The 18,292-nt window shown below is 42.1% G+C and overlaps 1 protein-coding gene across 9 annotated transcripts in view; it reads right to left on the bottom strand.

Moving 5' to 3' along the window:
• The window catches only part of DCLK1 (doublecortin like kinase 1), a 331,791-nt gene that overhangs the window by 77,029 nt on the left and 236,470 nt on the right, over positions 1 to 18,292 (bottom strand). For 5 of the 9 annotated variants that reach the window (XM_057533165.1, XM_057533163.1, XM_057533169.1 and 2 more), the window contains exon 6: positions 208 to 302. In XM_057533165.1, the coding sequence (XP_057389148.1) occupies positions 208 to 302 (95 nt within the window). Of the gene's footprint in view, positions 1 to 207; positions 303 to 14,250; positions 14,542 to 15,565; positions 15,652 to 18,292 lie in introns of those variants that run through there. The other 4 variants (XR_009005950.1, XR_009005951.1, XM_057533167.1 and 1 more) reach the window with 2 other exon arrangements.

Below are 18,292 nucleotides of genomic sequence, written 5' to 3'. Positions count from 1 at the left end.
AGTTTACAGGGAAATTTAAAGCCCCGAGTCCTAGCTAAGAGAAACCACAGCCATAATAAGTGACGCAAGGTCGGTCACCTCCTGCCCTCGCCTGGTTCTTCCTTAGAGACAAGCAGCGCTATCATGAGAGGGCTATTTGCTGGCCCCTGTGCCATCTGCACCGAGACACGGACAGGTCTTAAACAAGGAGCTTGCTCATTTCCTTACCCTCTGCTTCCGCAGGCTTCCAGGGCTGGTGGGCGATGGGCTTGGAGACTTGCCCGAGCGCGGAGTAGAGAGCTGACTACCAGGGGTTCCATTAACTAGAATCACACAGAGAAAAAGTGGCTTATTAAAGCATTCTCACGACAAATCATCTTCTCAGAACAACAAACAATTAAAGAGGGACATTTGCTAAAATTCCAGATACCTTTTTATCTATAGTCCTGAAAAATAGCTTCTGGGAGAAACCTTCTTCAGAAATTCACTGCTTTTGTTAAGCCGGTGTTGAATATAGCAGCAGGTTACATTAAAAAGAATAATAATGTACTTTGTACAACTTTCCTGATGAATTTATGAATGATGCTCTTAACCGTGCCCACGGAGATTTTAGGCGTGCGGGTCTGAGACATTTTCAATGGGCTGCATGCTTCCTTCTTTAGTTTAGCTTCCCAGTACAACCCAGTGAGAGTAAATATTAGCACAGCTCACAAGTGATAGTCCCAGTGACTTGTGAAAACAGATCCCTGTCTTTTTAGAGTTAAGAACTCACTTCTAGAAGTTCCCACATCCACTTGCGCCCTGTACATCCCCCAGCCTAACTCAGAAGGACCTGCCTCCAGCAAGACAAAGTAACTGGCACAGACACTCAGGAACTCCTCACAGTTAGTCTGTACTGCTGTCGAAAATAAAAGCTGCTTTTTAATAGGTTTACATCACGAGAATCAACCTGACTCTCAAGACTTTTAAACATTATCCCTAAAAGGAATCAAAGCCACAGAACTCACGCAAGCCATTCTTTTCTCTGAGTAACAGCACCTCTAAGAACTGATAAAACACTTAAAGACATGACTCTGTAAAGAGGTATCAGATCGCCACTATTTTGCCTGTAAAAATGTCAACATTTTTACATGTTTTACATTCACAGCCGACGAAGTAGGATTAGCAATGAGACACAAATGTCCTCCAGGGCGCAAAATAAACATCTTGCCATGAGAGAGAGGGATCATGCATTTAACTTACCTTCTATGAGTTCTAACATGGACACAGTCTCAGTGCCTAACCTGACAAGAGCAAGAGGCGAAATCCCTTCTTAGCACTAAGCCCAGCACCGCAGAGGAGGAGGGAAGCGGTTGGATTAGTTAACGACGGCTAAGGCTGCTCCCAGAGCAGGCTGAATGAGATGCAGGATTCCTCAGCAGATGCCTTTTCTGCGTAAGGCTGACGTCTTCCGAGAAGCAGTGGGAGGTGCGGGTTCTGTCTTAGGCTACATCAAAGGTGTCAATTCAGCCTCATGCCAACGCGGAACCACTGCAGCCCCCATCCTACCCCTAACTCCCGGAAGCCGAGTCCTTTCAGGGCTTCACACTGAATCATAATGAAGTGCCTCTGGGGGCAACAAACCCAGTGACTCATCTAAAAAATCAAAATGACGAGAACTCTTCTAAAGCCTGGAGACTACCAGGTAACAGGGGTAATAAGTCGACCCTCACAAAATTCAGTGGTGAGGTACATGTTTGGTGATTTTTCACACACAGTGTTTGCACCAAACCTTAGGGGCCATGGAACTGGGAAGCTCCTTGTTTTCTCATCTTCTCCAAAGACCTTTACCAAATGTCACAGAACTCATGCTGCACTAATTTGTGTGTTGCCTTTGAAATGTATTTGGTGACTCCATCTAAAACACACACACCCCTATTTTTTTTTGGGGGGGGCACATTGAAGTAGGAAGCACTGAGAATGCTTTAATTTGCTTGCATTCTGTGGTCCTGTCTTTGTTGAATGAGCCTGATGCCTGGGCCTCCTGGCACTGCACTGCCCCGCCAGTGCCTCTAATATGAGGGCTCTGAAACAGGCAAGGACTAAAGAACTGCGGGCAGAGGCAGAATCCACAGCTAATAAGGCATGGGATCCCCTAGGAGTTGACTGGAAAACAGGCTTTGTGAACATGATATTTTCTTTGCCCACTTTCTACACATCACTTTACGTCTTCACATCACTCCTACAGGCTACGCAGATTGGGAAAAAATGAGCAAATGGGAAAGCAAACACAGTACTCACAGTTTTACTTTTGGGACTCTAATCTTACCAAGCCAATGGAACATAAAGAAAAAGAGAAAGTGCACTCCCAGGAGAACAGCCGTAGCAATACTCAGCTTTAAAAAAAACAAAACAAAGCAACAACAAAAAGCTTGCGTTTACTAAGTATTCATTACGCGTGCATCTCAGTTTACTGAAGACTTATTTTCTGTGGACTAGTTAACGCACTTAAACCTTTTATATGGATATACTGGGTTGGCCAAAAAGTTCGTTCGAGTTTTCCGTAACATCTTACAGGGAAACACGAATGAACTTTATGGCCAACCCAATATATACACATATATGCATATATACACACACATACACACACACATATTATCTCATTTAATTCTCAGGATAACTCTGTGAGGCAAGCAGTATTATTTTATAGATGAGGAGGCATAAAGATGATAAGCAACTTGACCAGCGAATACAGGGCGGAGGCCGAAATCTCTGCACTCTTCACCACCACTTTCCCTACTGCACTGGCCTTCTAACCTGCAGGGAAATCACACAACTCAACTAGTAATCACAACAGAGTATTCTGAGAGGGGAAGTACTGCATGTTGCTGTTGGAATCCTAACAACCTATGGGGTTAAGACTGGCCTACACCCTACAGAGAGGGTAAGAGGTAGTGAAGCCAGATCCTAAGGATTAGGAGGAGTTTGCCAGGGGAAGGAGGGTAGGGCACAGTGAGGGAAAGTGTTCCAAGGCAAGAGCACCACCTGTTTCATGGCTGGGCACGGAGGAGGGAGCGAGTATGGTGCTCTGAAGGGACCTAAACAAGTTAGCATAGCAGCCAAGTGGAGTTGGAGGGAAGGACCTTATGAATGAGGATGGAGGAGGTGGCAGGGGTCACATAACTCAGGGTTTTGAAATTCAAGTTAAGGAGTTTGGGTTTTATCCAAAGCACAATGAGAAGGCACTGGATGATTTTTTTTTTTTTTAAGATTTTTTTTTTTTAATTGATTAATTGATTGATTGATTGATTGCTATGTTGGGTCTTCGTTTCTGTGCGAGGGCTTTCTCTAGTTGCGGCAAGCGGGGGCCACTCTTCATCGCCGTGCGCGGGCCTCTCACTATCGCAGCCTCTCTTGTTGCGGAGCGCAGGCTCCAGACACGCAGGCTCAGTAATTGTGGCTCACGGGCCCAGCCGCTCCGCGGCACGTGGGATCTTCCCAGACCAGGGCTCGAACCCGTGTCCCCTGCATCAGCAGGCAGACTCCCAACCACTGCGCCACCAGGGAAGCCCCGGCACTGGATGATTTTAAGCTGGAACCCAGGGGATCAGATCTGCATTTTAAAAAGCTCTGAAGAGCTCTTACCCTGTCAAGAATGGTTGAGAGGGGAACAATAATGGCAGCAGGGACACCCCTTAGCCGAATGTCCAGGTAGGAGAGACAGGGGCACATTTAAAAGGTCCTGCGGTCAGAGAGATGGTGTGACTCCACCTAGGGTGGTGCGGTGCAGGTGGAGGGAATGGAAACAGTCCACAGAGACTTGAGAGGTAAAAACTATCAGATGTGGTTAAGTGACTGACTGAAGAGGATTAAGGCTAGAGGTGCATTGTATGTACCTTAAGAAAGACAGAGAGAGAGACAGAAAGAGAGAAAGAGAGAGAGAGAGAAAGGCATTGTATGTACCTTAAGAAAGAAAGAGAGAGAGACAGAAAGAGAGAAAGAGAGAGAGAAAGAGAAAGAGAGAGAGAAAGACAGAGAGAGGGAGGGAGGGAGGGAGGGAGAAAACTTGCGTTATAGGTTGGTGTCATTTTTCCTGTGGAGATGAGGAAACAGGTTCAGAGAGGTAACTTGTCCAAAGACGAACAGCTCAAAGGCAGCAGAGCTAGAACTGAGTCTCACTCACATCTTACTCAAAGAACTGCACACTTTTCCTATGAGTGGCCTGTCCTGGCACCTCAGGAAATGTCAAGGACTCTTGCCCCTGTCTGGAGAGCTGAGGATGTGTAGGTTTCTCTCTCACTGGGGCACTCGAACCCATCTCCTTTACTGACAGCCACTAGGCTCACAGCTTCTACTTGTGTTGCCATCTCTCTGGAGGAATGAAGTTCGAGTTCCAAAAAGTCATCTACAAACATTTTTCGAACACGATCCGCTTTTAAGTTGGGAACGACTGCACTCTTAAGGTCAGAGTTCTGTTCAGACTCTTCCTCTTGGCCACCTAAAAAGCATCCTCTTGGCAACTTCTTAAAATGGTTCTTGACCTCCAGAAAACATCACACACCTTATGGTTGGATCACTGCTGGAATAATTAATTTCATTTCATAAGTAAGTTTGACACACGTACTGAGTTCAGTTGTGTTTTAATCCTGTAATACCAGAAGTCCCTGAGTGCCAGTAAAAAAGGGCTTTGTCACTTATTTAATAGAACTCATTAAAATTCAACTAACAAACGGTGTTATTTTACAGAGGCCTGTATTAACTAATTCTTTATTTTGAATGGGAAAAATTCAACGTCATATGGTTGTTTTTAAATGGCCAAGCAGGTCTAACAATTAGTTATCTCAATCGAAGTCACTAACATCTGAATTACTAAAGTACTCATCAGATCCACTGCCTTATATCCAGTTCTGGTTTCCTTTGCTCAGATTTGTCTGGGCACATTTTAAACCCTGTATCCTTTGCTCTGCTTGCTACCTCCTGAATGAGAAGTGCTAAACTTTAGGCTGGCTTATTCTCATATCCCGTGATGATCAATTATATAACCAGCCACCAAAGAGCTGTGGAAGAAATCTGTGGGGCTGACTTCTACCATCTTTAGTCCATGCCCCTCTCAGGGGCACCTAAGCCTATCAGGGACACTATAGCTTGAATCTGTCACAGCACATCACTCCCCATGAAAGATCCGACCTCACCTCATCCTTCATCATTTCAGATGGATGATCCTACTCTACTCATTGGAGCCATGAATTCAGGATTCTGTAATCAACCAGTCAGCACTCACAGCGTGAACTTACCACGTGCCTGACTCTGTCTAGTGTTCCCTGTCTCCCGAAACTTACAATTGAATATGAAAGTTACTAAAAAAAATTCTAGAATTGGGAAATACTTGGCTTCCTTGTTAGAATTCATTGCTTCTTTTAAATGACTCTAAGCTCATGTGTATGTTATGTTAGCAAACCCTTTGTGAATTTAAAGGGTTTCTTCCCTTTACAGTTTCGTTGGTAACAGGCTCAGACAGCAAGTGAAAACTAAATGTTTAAATGCCTCAAACTGGTCCCAAAGTTAGAACAATCTCTACGCAAGACTATCTCATTACAAGGTGGCTAACCTTTTGGACTTGAAAACCGATCTTGCTGTTTCCCTATCTGCTTTTTACACTTAAGATGGCTCATTTATTTATGCCACTGCACTTGCAGGCAGGAGAGGAGGGATCGTGTTTGCATGTCTATGGGCCTGTGTATCCGTCTGTGTGTTCAGGGGGTGGTGATTCAGGCATGCTGCCCAGGAGATCTGGCTGCTTGCCCTAGACTTTCCCTCTCTCCCTGATCCTGGAGGAGGCTGTAGATACTCTAAAATATGTTTTCCCAGCCCTTGTCCATTGCCTGCCACATTACTGAGAAGAAAACAAAAAAGATAAAAAGCAGATGGAGTCAACTGAGGCAAAGAGAAAATAGACAAGCGTCTAATGGGTGGGGGAACTCTTGAGAATAAATGCTTTTTTCCTAATTTTATCTTCATAGGTGCTCACCTCATAGGTGAAATGGAGCCCTAATTTTCTCCATTTGTCTGCATTCTCTTAAACTGAGACAATGGGTCCAATTCAAAGGGACTATCTTATCTATTGAGAACAATGGCAAGTGGGGAGGTCAATAGAAAACAGTGGGGATGGAGAAAGGAACATGGCTCTATGAACTGATTATTTAATAAATATTTACAAAAAGGCCCTTGAACCTCAGGAAGTCTAAGCAACTTGAAAACATCCTATTGTTCCTCAATTCACTCATTTGGTCAACATTTACTTAGTAGTGACCATGAACTTGAAGGCACTGTAGGATGTGTAAAGAACACATGCCCTCAGAAACCATACGACTTGGGAGGGTAATACAGTATGTCACCTGTAGCCCAGGAGCCAAATCAACTGTCACAGGTCTGGGGAGGTGGGAAAGACCCTCACAGAGGTCGGCGGGGCCAACCTGGTTGTGTGCGCTTTTGACCAGAAGTGACAGAGGAAGGCTTCTAGAAAGTGATAGGAATAAAGGTACGAGGCGGAAAAGTCCAAGGAGTATCTGGTGGAAATTTAAGTTGGTTTATACACTGGAGCACAAGTCCAGAGAAGACGTGGGAGATACACCTGGAAAGGAAGACTGTGGCCAAATCAAGACAGTTCTTCATCTGAGAATAGAGTTTGGACTTTATTTAGCAGACGGTAAGTAACGGCAACAAGTCTGACATCAGTGCGCAGGGCAGATGTAAGGGGCAGAGGACAAAGACATGGAGGAGGCCAGCTAGCAAGTGGTTTCTGCAGCTGTGAGAAAGCGGAGTCCTAGGACAGCAGAGGAAGAGCCACGAAGACTGGTGACCAATGAAACGTGGAAGAGGGGGAAAAGGAGTCAAAGACAATTTCAGGGTAAAAGGAAAGAGATCTCTAATTCAACAATAAAACAGAATCATCTGGAGTCCTCTGATTTAAAATTATGAAAATGTATCAGGTGGGATCCCAGAATACGCCGTGGGTATTACGAGGGAATTAGGCACTTAAGGAACCAAGGATCATGGTGGATGAGGGTCCTGGGACTGACAGGCTCTGGGTACTTTGCCCGCACCCTACCAGGTACTCATTGCAGGGCAGCCTCCCCTTGGAGTTTAGCCTGGGAGTCAGCCCCGGGGCAGTCCCATAATGACCCCCTGGGAAAACATGCCCCCTGAAATGGACCTTCCACAGGTCACCAGTGGTGTCCTCACTGCCAAATCCTATGACCTAGCTCCAGTTCTCATGACCTCCCTTCAGTTTTCATGCTACTTGCCCTCTTAACATTTCTGGCCTCTTCCTCCATCTCAAAACTTTCTGCCCCTTTGACTTCCGTTACTGCATTCTCATTGTCCCCTTGTCTCTGCTGATGTGCTTTTTTTTTTTTTTTTTGCAAGATAGACGAATGAGTGTTTTTTTTACATCTTTATTGCAGTATAATTGCTTTACGATGTTGTCTTATTTTCTGATGTATAACAAAGTAAATCAGCTATATGTATACATATATCCCTGTATCCCCTCTCTCTTGCGTCTCCCTACCTCCCACCCTCCCTATCCCACCCCCTCTAGGTGGTTACAAAGCACCAAGCTGACCTCCCTGTGCTCTGCAGCTGCTTCCCACTAGCTATCTATTTTACATTTGGTAGTGTATATATGTCCATGCCACTCTCTCACTTCATCCCAGCTTACCCTTCCCCTTCCCCCTGTCCTCAAGTACATTCTCTACATCTGCATCTTTATTCCTGTCCTGCCCCTAGGTGCTTCAGAACCTTTATTTTTATTTTTTAGATTCCATATATATGTGTTAGCATATGGTATTTGTTTTTCTCTTTCTGACTTACTTCACTCTGTATGATAGATTCGAGGTCCATCCACCTCACTACAAATAACTCAGTTTCATTTCTTTTTATGGCTGAGTAATATTCCATTGTATATATGTGCCACATCTTCTTTATCCATTCATCTGTTGATGGACATTTAGGTTGCTTCCATGTACTGGCTATTGTAAATAGAGCTGCAATGAACATTGTGGTACGCAACTCCTTTTGAATTATGGTTTTCTCAGGATATATGCCCAGTAGTGGGATTGCTGGGTCATATGGTAGTTCTATTTTTAGTTTTTTAAGTACCCTCCATACTGTTCTCCATAGTGGCTGTATCAATTTACATTCCCACCAACAGTGCAAGAGGGTTCCCTTTTCTCCACACCCTCTCCAGCATTTATTGTTTGTAGATTTTTTGATGATGGCCATTCTGACCAGTGTGAGGTGATACCTCATTGTAGTTTTGATTTGCATTTCTCTAATGATTAGTGATGTTGAGCATCCTTTCATGTGTTTGCTGGCAATCTGTATATCTTCTTTGGAGAAATGTCTATTTAGGTCTTCTGCCCATTTTTGGATTGGGTTGTTTGTTTTTTTAATATTGAGCTGCCTGAGCTGCTTGTATATTTTGGAGATTAACCTTAGTCAGTTCCTTCACTGGCAAATATTTTCTCCCATTCTGAGACTTGTCTTTTCGTTGTGTTTATGGTTTCCTTTGCTCTGCAAAAGCTTTTAAGTTTCATTAGGTCCCATTTGTTTATTTTTGTTTTTATTTCCAATTGTCTAGGAGGTGGGTCAAAAAGGATCTTGCTGTGATTTATGTCATAGTGTGTTCAGCCTATGTTTTCCTCTAAGAGTTTTATAGTGTCTGGCCTTACATTTAGGTCTTTAAGCCATTGTGAGTTTATTTTTGTATACAGTGTTAGGGAATGTTCTAATTTCATTCTTTTACCTGTAGCTGTCCAGTTTTCCCAGCACTACTTATTGAAGAGGCTGTCTTTTCTCCACTGTATATTCTTGCCTCCTTTATCAAAGATAAGGTGACCATATGTGCGTGGGTTTATCTGTGGGCTTTCTATCCTGTTCCATTGATCTATATTTCTGTTTTTGTGCCAGTACCATACTGTCTTGATTACTGTAGCTTTGTAGTATAGTCTGAAGTCAGGTAGCCTGATTCCTCCAGCTCAGTTTTTCTTTCTCAAGATTGCTTTGGCTATTCTGGGTCTTTTGTGTTTCCCTACAAATTGTGAAATTTTTTGTTCTAGTTCTGCAAAAAATGCCATTGGTAGTTTGATAGGGATTGCACTGAATCTGTAGATTGCTTTGGGTACTAGAGTCATTTTCACAATGTTGATTCTTCCAATCCAAGGATATGGTATATCTCTCCATCTATTTGTGTTGTCTTTAATTTCTTTCATCAGTCTTATAGTTTTATGCATACAGATTTTTGTCCCCTTAGGTAGGTTTATTCCTAGGTATTTTATTCTTTTTGTTGCCATGGTAAATGGAAGTGTTTCCTTAATTTCTCTTTCAGATTTTTCATCATTAGTGTATAGGAATGCAAGAGATTTCTGTGCACTGATTTTGTATCCTGCTACTTTAGCAAATTCATTGATTAGCTCCAGTAGTTTTCTGGTAGCATCTTTACGATTCTCTATGTATGGTATCACGTCATCTGCAAACAGTGACAGCTTTACTGCTTCTTTTCCGATTTGGATTCCTTTTATTTTTTATTTATTTATTTTATTCCTTTATTCCTTTTTTCTTTTCTGATTGCTGTGGGTAAAACTTCCAAAACTACGTTGAATATTAGTGGTGAGAGTGGACAACCTTGTCTTGTTCCTGATCTTAGAGGAAATGGTTTCAGTTTTTCACCATTGAGAACGATGTTGGCTGTGGCTTTGTCATATATGGCCTTTATTATGTTGTAAGTTCCCTCTATTCCTACTTTCTGGAGGGTTTTTATCATAAATGGGTGTTGAATTTTGTCAAAAGCTTTTTCTGCATCTATTGAGATGATCATATGGTTTTTCTCCTTCAATTTGTTAATATGGTGTATCACATTGATTGATTTGCATATATTGAAGAATCCTTGCATTCCTGGGAAAAACCCCACTTGATCATGGTGTATAATCCTTTTAATGTGCTGTTGGATTCTGTTTGCTAGTATTTTGTTGAGGATTTTTGCATCTATGTTCATCAGTGATACTGACCTGCAGTTTTTTTTCTTTGTGACATCTTTGTCTGGTTTTGGTATCAGGGTGATGGTCGCCTCGTAGAATGAGTTTGGGAGTGTTCCTCCCTCTGCTATATTTTGGAGGAGTTTGAGAAGGATAGGTGTTAGCTCTTCTCTAAATGTTTGCTAGAATTCGCCTGTGAAGCCATCTGGTCCTGGGCTTTTGTTTGCTGGAAGATTTTTAATCTCAGTTTCAATTTCAGTGTTTGTGATTGGTCTGTTTATGTTTTCTATTTCTTCCTGGTTCAGTCTTCCAGGTTGTCCATTTTATTGGCATACAGTTGCTTGTAGTAATCTCTCATGATCCTTTGTATTTTTACAGTGTCAGTTGTTACTTCTACTTTTTCATTTCTAATTCTGTTGATTTGAGTCTTCTCCCTTTTTTTCTTGATGAGTCTGGCTAATGGTTTATCTTCTCAAAGAACCAGCTTTTAGTTTTATTGACCTTTGCTACTGTTCCCTTCATTTCTTTTTCATTTATTTCTAATCTGATCTTTGTGATTTCTTTCCTTCTGCTAACTTGGGGTTTTTTCTGTTCTTCTTTCTCTAATTGCTTTAGGTGTAAGGTTAGGTTGTTTGAGATTTTTCTTGTTTCTTGAGGTAGGACTGTATTGCTATAAACTTCCCTCTTAGAACTGCTTTTGCTGCATCCTATAGGTTTTGGGTCATCATGTTTTCATTGTCATTTGTTTCTAATGACAAATGTCCTCTTTGATTTCTTCAGTGATCTCTTGGTTATTTAATAGCATATTGTTTAGCCTCCATGTGTTTGTGTTTTTTACGTTTTTTTCCCTGTAACTGATTACTAATCTCATAGCATTGTGGTCAGAAAAGATGCCTGATACGATTTCAATTTTCTTAAATTTATGAAGGCTTGATTTGTGCACCAAGATATGATCTATCCTGGAGAATGTTCCATGAGCACTTGAGAAGAAAGTGTATTCTGTTGTTTTTGGATGCAATGTCCTATACATATCAATTAAGTCCATCTTGTTTAATGTATCATTTAAAGCTTGTGTTTCCTTATTTATTTTCATTTTGGATGATCTGTCCATTGGTGAAAGTGGGGTGTTAAAGTCCCCTACTATTATTGTGTTACTGTCGATTTCCACTTTTATGGCTGTTAGCATTTGCCTTATGTATTGAGGTGCTCCTATTTTGGGCACATAAATATTTACAATTGTTATATCTTTTTCTTGGATTGATCCCTTGATCATTATGTAGTGTCCTTCTTTGTCTCTTGTAATAGTCTTTATTTTAAAGCCTGTTTTGTCTGATATGAGAATTGCTACTCCAGCTTTCTTTTGATTTCCATTTGCATGGAATATCTTTTTCCATCCCCTCACTTTCAGTCTGTATGTGTCCCTAGGTCTGAAGTGGGTTTCTTGTAGACAGCATATATATGGATCTTGTTTTTGTATCCATTCAGTAAGCCTGTGTCTTTTGGAGAATTTAATCAATTCACATTTAAGGTTATTATCGATATGTATGTTACTATTACCATTTTAATTGTTTTGGGTTTGTTTTTGTAGGTCCTTTTCTTCTGTTGTGTTTCCTGCCTAGAGAAATTCCTTTAGCATTTGTTGGAAAGCTGGTTTGGTGTTGCTGAATTCTCTTAACTTCTGCTTGTCTGTAAAGGTTTTAATTTCTCCATTGAATCTGAATGAGATCCTTGCTGGGTAGAGTAATCTTGGTTGGAGGTTTTTCCCCTTCATCACTTTAAATATGTCCTGCCACTCCCTTCTGGCTTGAAGAGTTTCTGCTGAAAGATCAGCTGTTAACCTTATGGGGATTCCCTTGCATGTCATTTGTTACTTTTCCCTTGCTGCTTTTAATATTTTTTCTTTGTATTTAATTTTTGGTTGTATTTGTATTTAATTTAGCTTAATTAATATGTGTCTTGGCCTGTTTCTCCTTGGATTTATCCTGTATGGGACTCTCTGTGTTTCCTGGACTTGATTGACTATTTCCTTTCCCATGTTAGGGAAGTTTTCAACTATAATCTCTTCAAATATTTTCTCAGTCCCTTTCTTTTTCTCTTCTTCTGGGACCCCTATAATTTGAATGTTGGTGCATTTAATGTTGTCCCCAAGGTCTCTGAGACTGTCCTCAATTCTTTTGATTCTTTTTTCTTTATTCTGCTCTGCGGTAGTTATTTCCACTATTTTATCTTCCAGGTCACTTATCCATTCTTCTGCCTTAGTTATTCTATAATTGATTCCTTCTAGAGAATTTTTAATTTCATTTATTGTGTTATTCATCATTGTTTGTTTACTCTTTGGTTCTTTTAGGTCCTTGTTAAACGTTTCTTGTAGTTTCTCCATTCTATTTCCACGATTTTGGATCATCTTAACTACCATTACTCTGAATTCTTTGTCAGGTAGACTGCCTATTTCCTCTTCATTTGTTTGGTCTGGTGGGTTTTTACCTTGCTTCTTCATCTGCTGCATATTTCTCTGTCTTCTCATTTTGTTTAAGTTACTGTGTTTGGGGTCTCCTTTTCACAGGATGCAGGTGTGTAGTTCCCATTGTTTTTGGTGTCTGCCCCCAGTGGGTGAGCTTGGTTCAGCGGCTTGTGTAGGCTTCCTGGTGGAGGGGACTGGTGCCTGTGTTCCAGTGAGTGGGGCTGGATCTTGTCTTTCTAGTGGGCAGGGCTGTGTCTGGTGGTGTATTTTGGGGTGTCTGTAAACTTAGTATGATTTTAGGCAGTCTCTCTGCTAATGGGTGGGGTTGTGTTCCTGTCTTGCTAGTTGATTGGCATGGGGCGTCCAGCACTGGAGCTTGCTGGCCGTTGGGTGGAGCTGGGTCTTAGCATTGAGATGGAGATCTCTGGGAGAGCTCTCACCAACTGATATTATGTGGGGCTGGGAGGTCTCTGGTGGTCCAATGTCCTGAACTCAGCTCTCCCACCTCAGAGGGTCAGGCCTGACACCAGACCAGAGCATCAAGACCCTGTCAGCCACACAGCTCAGAAGAAAAGGGAGAAAAAAAAGAAAGAAAAAAATAATAATAATAAATTTTTAAAATTATTAAAATAAAAAATTAAAAAAATAATAATAAGAAGAAAGAAGATAGCAACCAAACCAATAAACAAAGCCACCAAGGATAACAAGTGCTAAAAACTATACTAAGATAAACGTAAAAATCAGAAAGAAATCAGTCACGGACAGCAAACCCCAAGTCTACAGTTGCTCCCAAAGTCCACCTCCTCAATTTTAGGATGATTCGTTGTCCATTCAGGTATTCCAGAGATGCAGGGTACATCAAGCTGATTGTGGAGATTTAATCCGCTGCTCCTGAGGCTGCTGGGAGAGATTTCCCTTTCTTTTCTTTGTTCGCACAGCTCCCGGGGTTCAGCTTTGGATTTGGCCCCGTCTCTGCGTGTAGGTCGCCTGAGGGCATCTGTTCTTTGCTCAGACAGGACGGGGTTAAAGCAGCGGCTGATTAGGGGACTCTGGCTCACTCATGCCAGGGGAGGGAGGGGTACAGTAGTTATAATTGGAATGCTGGGTGAGGCTGTGGCAGCAGAGGCCAGTGTGTGTTCAGCCTGAGGCGTGCCGTGTGTTCTCCCAGGGAACTTGTCCTTGGATCACGGGAGCCTGGCAGTGGCATGTTGCACAGGCTCCCCAGGGGATGTGGAGAGTGACCTGTGCTTGCACACAGGATTCTTGGTGGCTGCAGCAGCAGAGTTCGCATTTCATGCCTATCTCTGGGTTCCGAGCTGATAGCTGTGGCTGGCACCCGTCTCTGGAGCTCATTTAGGTGGTGCTCTGCCTTCTGCAGGCAGACAGGGGAAGAATCCCCTCTCCTCGCGCACCCCGAAACAATGGTCTCTTGCCTCTTAGGCAGTTCCAGACTTTTTCCCGGACTCCCTCCTGGCTAGCTGTGGAGCACTAGCCCCCTTCAGGCTGTGTTCACACAGCCAACCCCAGTCCTCTCCCTGGGATCCGACCTCCAAAGCCTGAGCCTCAGCTCCCAGCCCCCACCTGCCCCAGTGGGTGATTAGACAACCCCCCTGGGCTGGTGAGTGCTAGTCGGCACCGATCCTCTGTGCGGGAATCTCTCCGCTTTGCCCTCCACACCCCTGTTGCTGCGCTCTCCTCCATGGCTCCGAAGCATTCCCCCCTGCCCACCCCACGTCTCCACCAGTGAAGGGGCTTCCTAGTGTGTGGAAACTTTTCCTCCTTCACAGCTCCCTCCCAGAGGTGCAGGTCCCGTCCCTATTCTTTTGTCTCTGTTTTTTCTTTTTCTTTTTGCCCTGCCCAGGTACGTGGGGATTTTCTTGCCTTTTGGGAAGACTGAGGTCTTCTGCCAGCGTTCAGCAGGTGTTCTGTAGGAGTTGTTCCACATGTAGATGTATTTCTGATATATTTGTGGGGAGGAAGATGATCTCCACGTCTTACTCCTCCGCCATCTTGCAGGTCCTCCTGATGTAGTCTTATAACTGCAGATGTTCCCCATGGTTCCATTTTCATCCTTATCCTTACAAATCTCTCCTTGGGTTGAGGAGAGAGGAATTTTACATTTCTATTATTTAAATCACTACTATATGCCAGGGTCTCTCAAATACATATTGTCAGCTCACATCTGACTTACACAGCGTTCCTTACGACTTGCCCACTGATGCTTCCGAAACATCTCACATGGGACAGGTCTAAAATGGGACCCATCCCTACCTCTCCTCCTCGCTTGGCAAACCTGCTCCTCATCTCTGATGCCTCTCTCTTCCTCTGGCCTCATATCCACTGAAATTCCTGGTTTCATTTCCCTTTTGAAGTCTCCCCCATTTTAAGCATTGTTGTTTAAATTCTGTCCTAACAATTCTTTCCAGAATGACTTCATGGAGCCTTCCTGGCTCTTGGCTCTTCACGTGTAGCCAGCCTCTCTACCACTGTACCGTTGTTTCCAAAATTCAGATAAAAATCAAATCATGGCCTTACTAAAAACCCCTTTTCACCCCCTAATACCTACAACAAAATTATGCCTTCATGGCCCTGTGCAATCTCAGCGCACCCAACTGGGCTACCACCATCTTTTCCCTTTCCTGTAATTCTACCATTCATTTTTATTGGACTAGCCACTGCTCCTTAAACATGCCATATACTTCCATGCCTTTGTGCCTTAACTCTCATTGTTTTCTCAGGTGCTGATGTCCTCCTGGCCCTTCTCCTGGCAAGATCCTTCATGTCCCGATTTATAAGTCTTTTTTCTCTGACCCTATTAATGAGATTTAGCCCCTTCTTTCTCTGGGCTGTCATAGCCCTTACGACACTATCATAGTGCTATATATGTTTGTTCCCCAACTTGAAGACAAGAACTGCGGTGTAATCATCTTTGTATCCTTACAAACTAATACAAGCCTGGCACACAGTAGATGCTCAGGAAATATTTATTTCATTAACACGGAGCATTAGCAGTGAGGACATTACAACAGGAGTTGACACAGAGTGCTGCCCCCACAAAGACGGTGGGTTAAGATAACGGTTCAAAGTTTGAAAGAGTATCTTTGGAAATACTCACCTGCTGAGACTGAGCGCTAGGGGCAGTGGATGGGTACAGGGAAAGAGAATGGAAGGAGGATTCAGCATTATATGCAGCAAAAAGTTCTAAAAACACAGGGAATGAATAATCAGTCCTCTTGATTTTCTTGGTGCATTTTGTTTTCAACAATTCTCTTGGAATGCCAAAGTAGAAAAGATCCTCTATAGATAATACATGGCTGAAATCTCTACACTCAAGGAAAAAGACTGAGCTAAAAAATTAATAGCTAGCAATCTGCCTTTGAAGGTGTTTGACGTAAATTTTAACAATTGACAAATTGGACCAGTAAGCTGATTAAAATTCTCTTTCCTTTCCCAGCTTTGATTCTTATCTGCATATGTTGCATAAAATATTTTTATATAACTGTAAAAAAGTAAAATTTGACTAGCATAAATAAAAAGACTTCAGGATTTCAAGAGTCACGTACAAGTAAGTTTTAAGCCTGGGAAATACGGAATGATGCTTCTGTCATGGTAGAAGGTCATTAACTAAGGCATCCAGATTTCCCTCTTTCAGATGTTCACTCTTGCAACTCTCACATCACTAGTCCATGGTGGGTTCTCGATGCATATTGAATGAATGAATGGTTGTTGCTATGAGTGTTTCTACCTTAGACTATAAGCTTCTGGAGGGCAAGAAGCTCATGCTTGGATTGATGAACGTAAGGCACCCACGGGGCACTCCGTTATGTTTGTCATGGCTTGTGTAGATAGAGATTCTAAACAGAATGAGTCACTCCACAAAAAAAAAAAAAAAAACCTGGCCGTCCATCTAAATGGGAACAAAACTAAAACAAACAAACAAATCCATGTTTTTCTAAGGAATCCAAGAAGAGGTCAAAATTTTGAAATCTCTACGTTTTTAAGGAGGACTACAGTAATGAAAATTCAAGATAGGTAAATGTGGTTTTCTTATGCTTTTAATATTAAGAAAACAATATAAAGTAAAACGAAACCTTATCCATTCTTACTGAAATTGAATGAGTGCACAGAATACTCTTATTTGGGGAGATACTTTGTTATAACTTCCCTATGCAGATAAAGGAATTTGTTGAAAAGAAATTCACTTTTAAATTACACATTTTATGAGATGTCTGTGTTCCAAAGACAGACACATGAATAAAGATTCAACCCACATTAAACTCTCTTTATGATGCTCTTATGTATTCTTGTTCCTTTAAGAAGCTAAAACCCGTTTTCCCCATTTCTTAGTGATACCTCATTCAATGTCTCCGCACACAATTGTCTGGGGGCTCCCTATTCTTCTTTTGTTATTAAGACTTCTGGTTTCTTTTCTTCTAGCTCCAATTTGCCTTCTTTGGACCCTTTCTGTTACAGAGACTAATAATAATTCAACAGCTATGTGAATTATGTTATCTATAAATTATGTAGGGGGCTTGAACTGTGTGCTTCTTGAGCGAAGGGGCTGTTTCTTTCATCTCTGCATTATTGGCACCTAGCAAGTGCCTGACACTAGCAGGCCTGAACTGGATATTTCTGAATGTCTAAATGAATACCTTACATTAATAAAACACCTCTAACTTCTTCTAGTCCCAAGAAGAGAAATGAGTAAGGAGCAAAGACAAGATTTACCAAGGATTCTCATTCTTATTCTAAGACTGACTTACAAAGGAAAGTTTCTGTCTACCACTGACATACATCCTGAAGTCAGGGTGAATCATTTCACCCCCCAGAATGCTGGTGTCTGGGACTAACACTTAGGCTTCTGTTGCAAAGGGTTATGATGTTGTAAATTTCAATCTTAAACTAGGTACTGCATCGGTTATTTCCTTAAGATCAAAATTTTAATAAGCAGACGTGAAGAAGCAGGTATTGAGAATGGCCAGCCTGCTGTATGCAGAGCACTGGAAGCCCTGAGTTGCCACCATTAACTCTGTGACTCTGGGCCAAGCAGTTCCTCCAGCTCTACGCCTGCTTCCTCATTTAAAAAATAGAGTATATGATTATATAACAAAGAATAATGTCTTGTCTTGCTTGTTGTTGGGAGATTGTTGGGAGGATCAAAATAGACCAAAGAGATAAAAGTTCTATGTAAACTCTGACGTTTCATTTAAATGTAAGCCAACAATATGACCAGAAACAACATGGGAACCTACAAATCTTAACTCTATACGATGCTCCAATCTCCATATCATGCAGGAAGATGAATATTGGAAGTAGAACTTTTAAAACTGAAGGAGAAATCATTTCAAACTTTAGGTTCTTGTGTAAGGGGGAAAAACAAAGATTACTTAATGTTAAAAAGTCAGGTTCATGGTGGAATGGGGTTTGGGACAACATCAATGTTTAAGGAGTATTAAAGGAAAATTGTTCACATTCCAGTCCTACGATTTATGGAAAACACTGAATAGGTTATTTTCAGAAAATTCGGATACAGTCAATATAGAGATAATTCATTGCTCCTTTCCACGGTTTCAAGAGACAAACCCGAGTAGAGACAGGAATCTTAGGCTAGTTCAGTGGAGAGGGCCAAGGCAGGTGATCCCCTGACATCCAGCATCTGCACTTGCCCCAAAAAGATACGTAAACACCACTGGACTTCCTAAACCCTGCGTTTAGGTCCCGGGGAAAGGGAGTGATCTTGGGATCCCTGGCGTAATCCACTCATTTGCGACTGGGTATTGCTGCTCTATAAACCCTCTCTAAATTAGAATGATCCAGAGGAAGGTGGGAAGATTTGATAGCA

This window comes from Balaenoptera acutorostrata, chromosome 18, assembly GCF_949987535.1.
Source record: "Balaenoptera acutorostrata chromosome 18, mBalAcu1.1, whole genome shotgun sequence".
Classification (NCBI taxonomy): Eukaryota; Metazoa; Chordata; class Mammalia; order Artiodactyla; family Balaenopteridae; genus Balaenoptera; species Balaenoptera acutorostrata.
The sequence above is the reverse complement of the archived record's forward strand: the minus strand, read 5'-3'. Positions and strand labels throughout refer to the sequence as shown.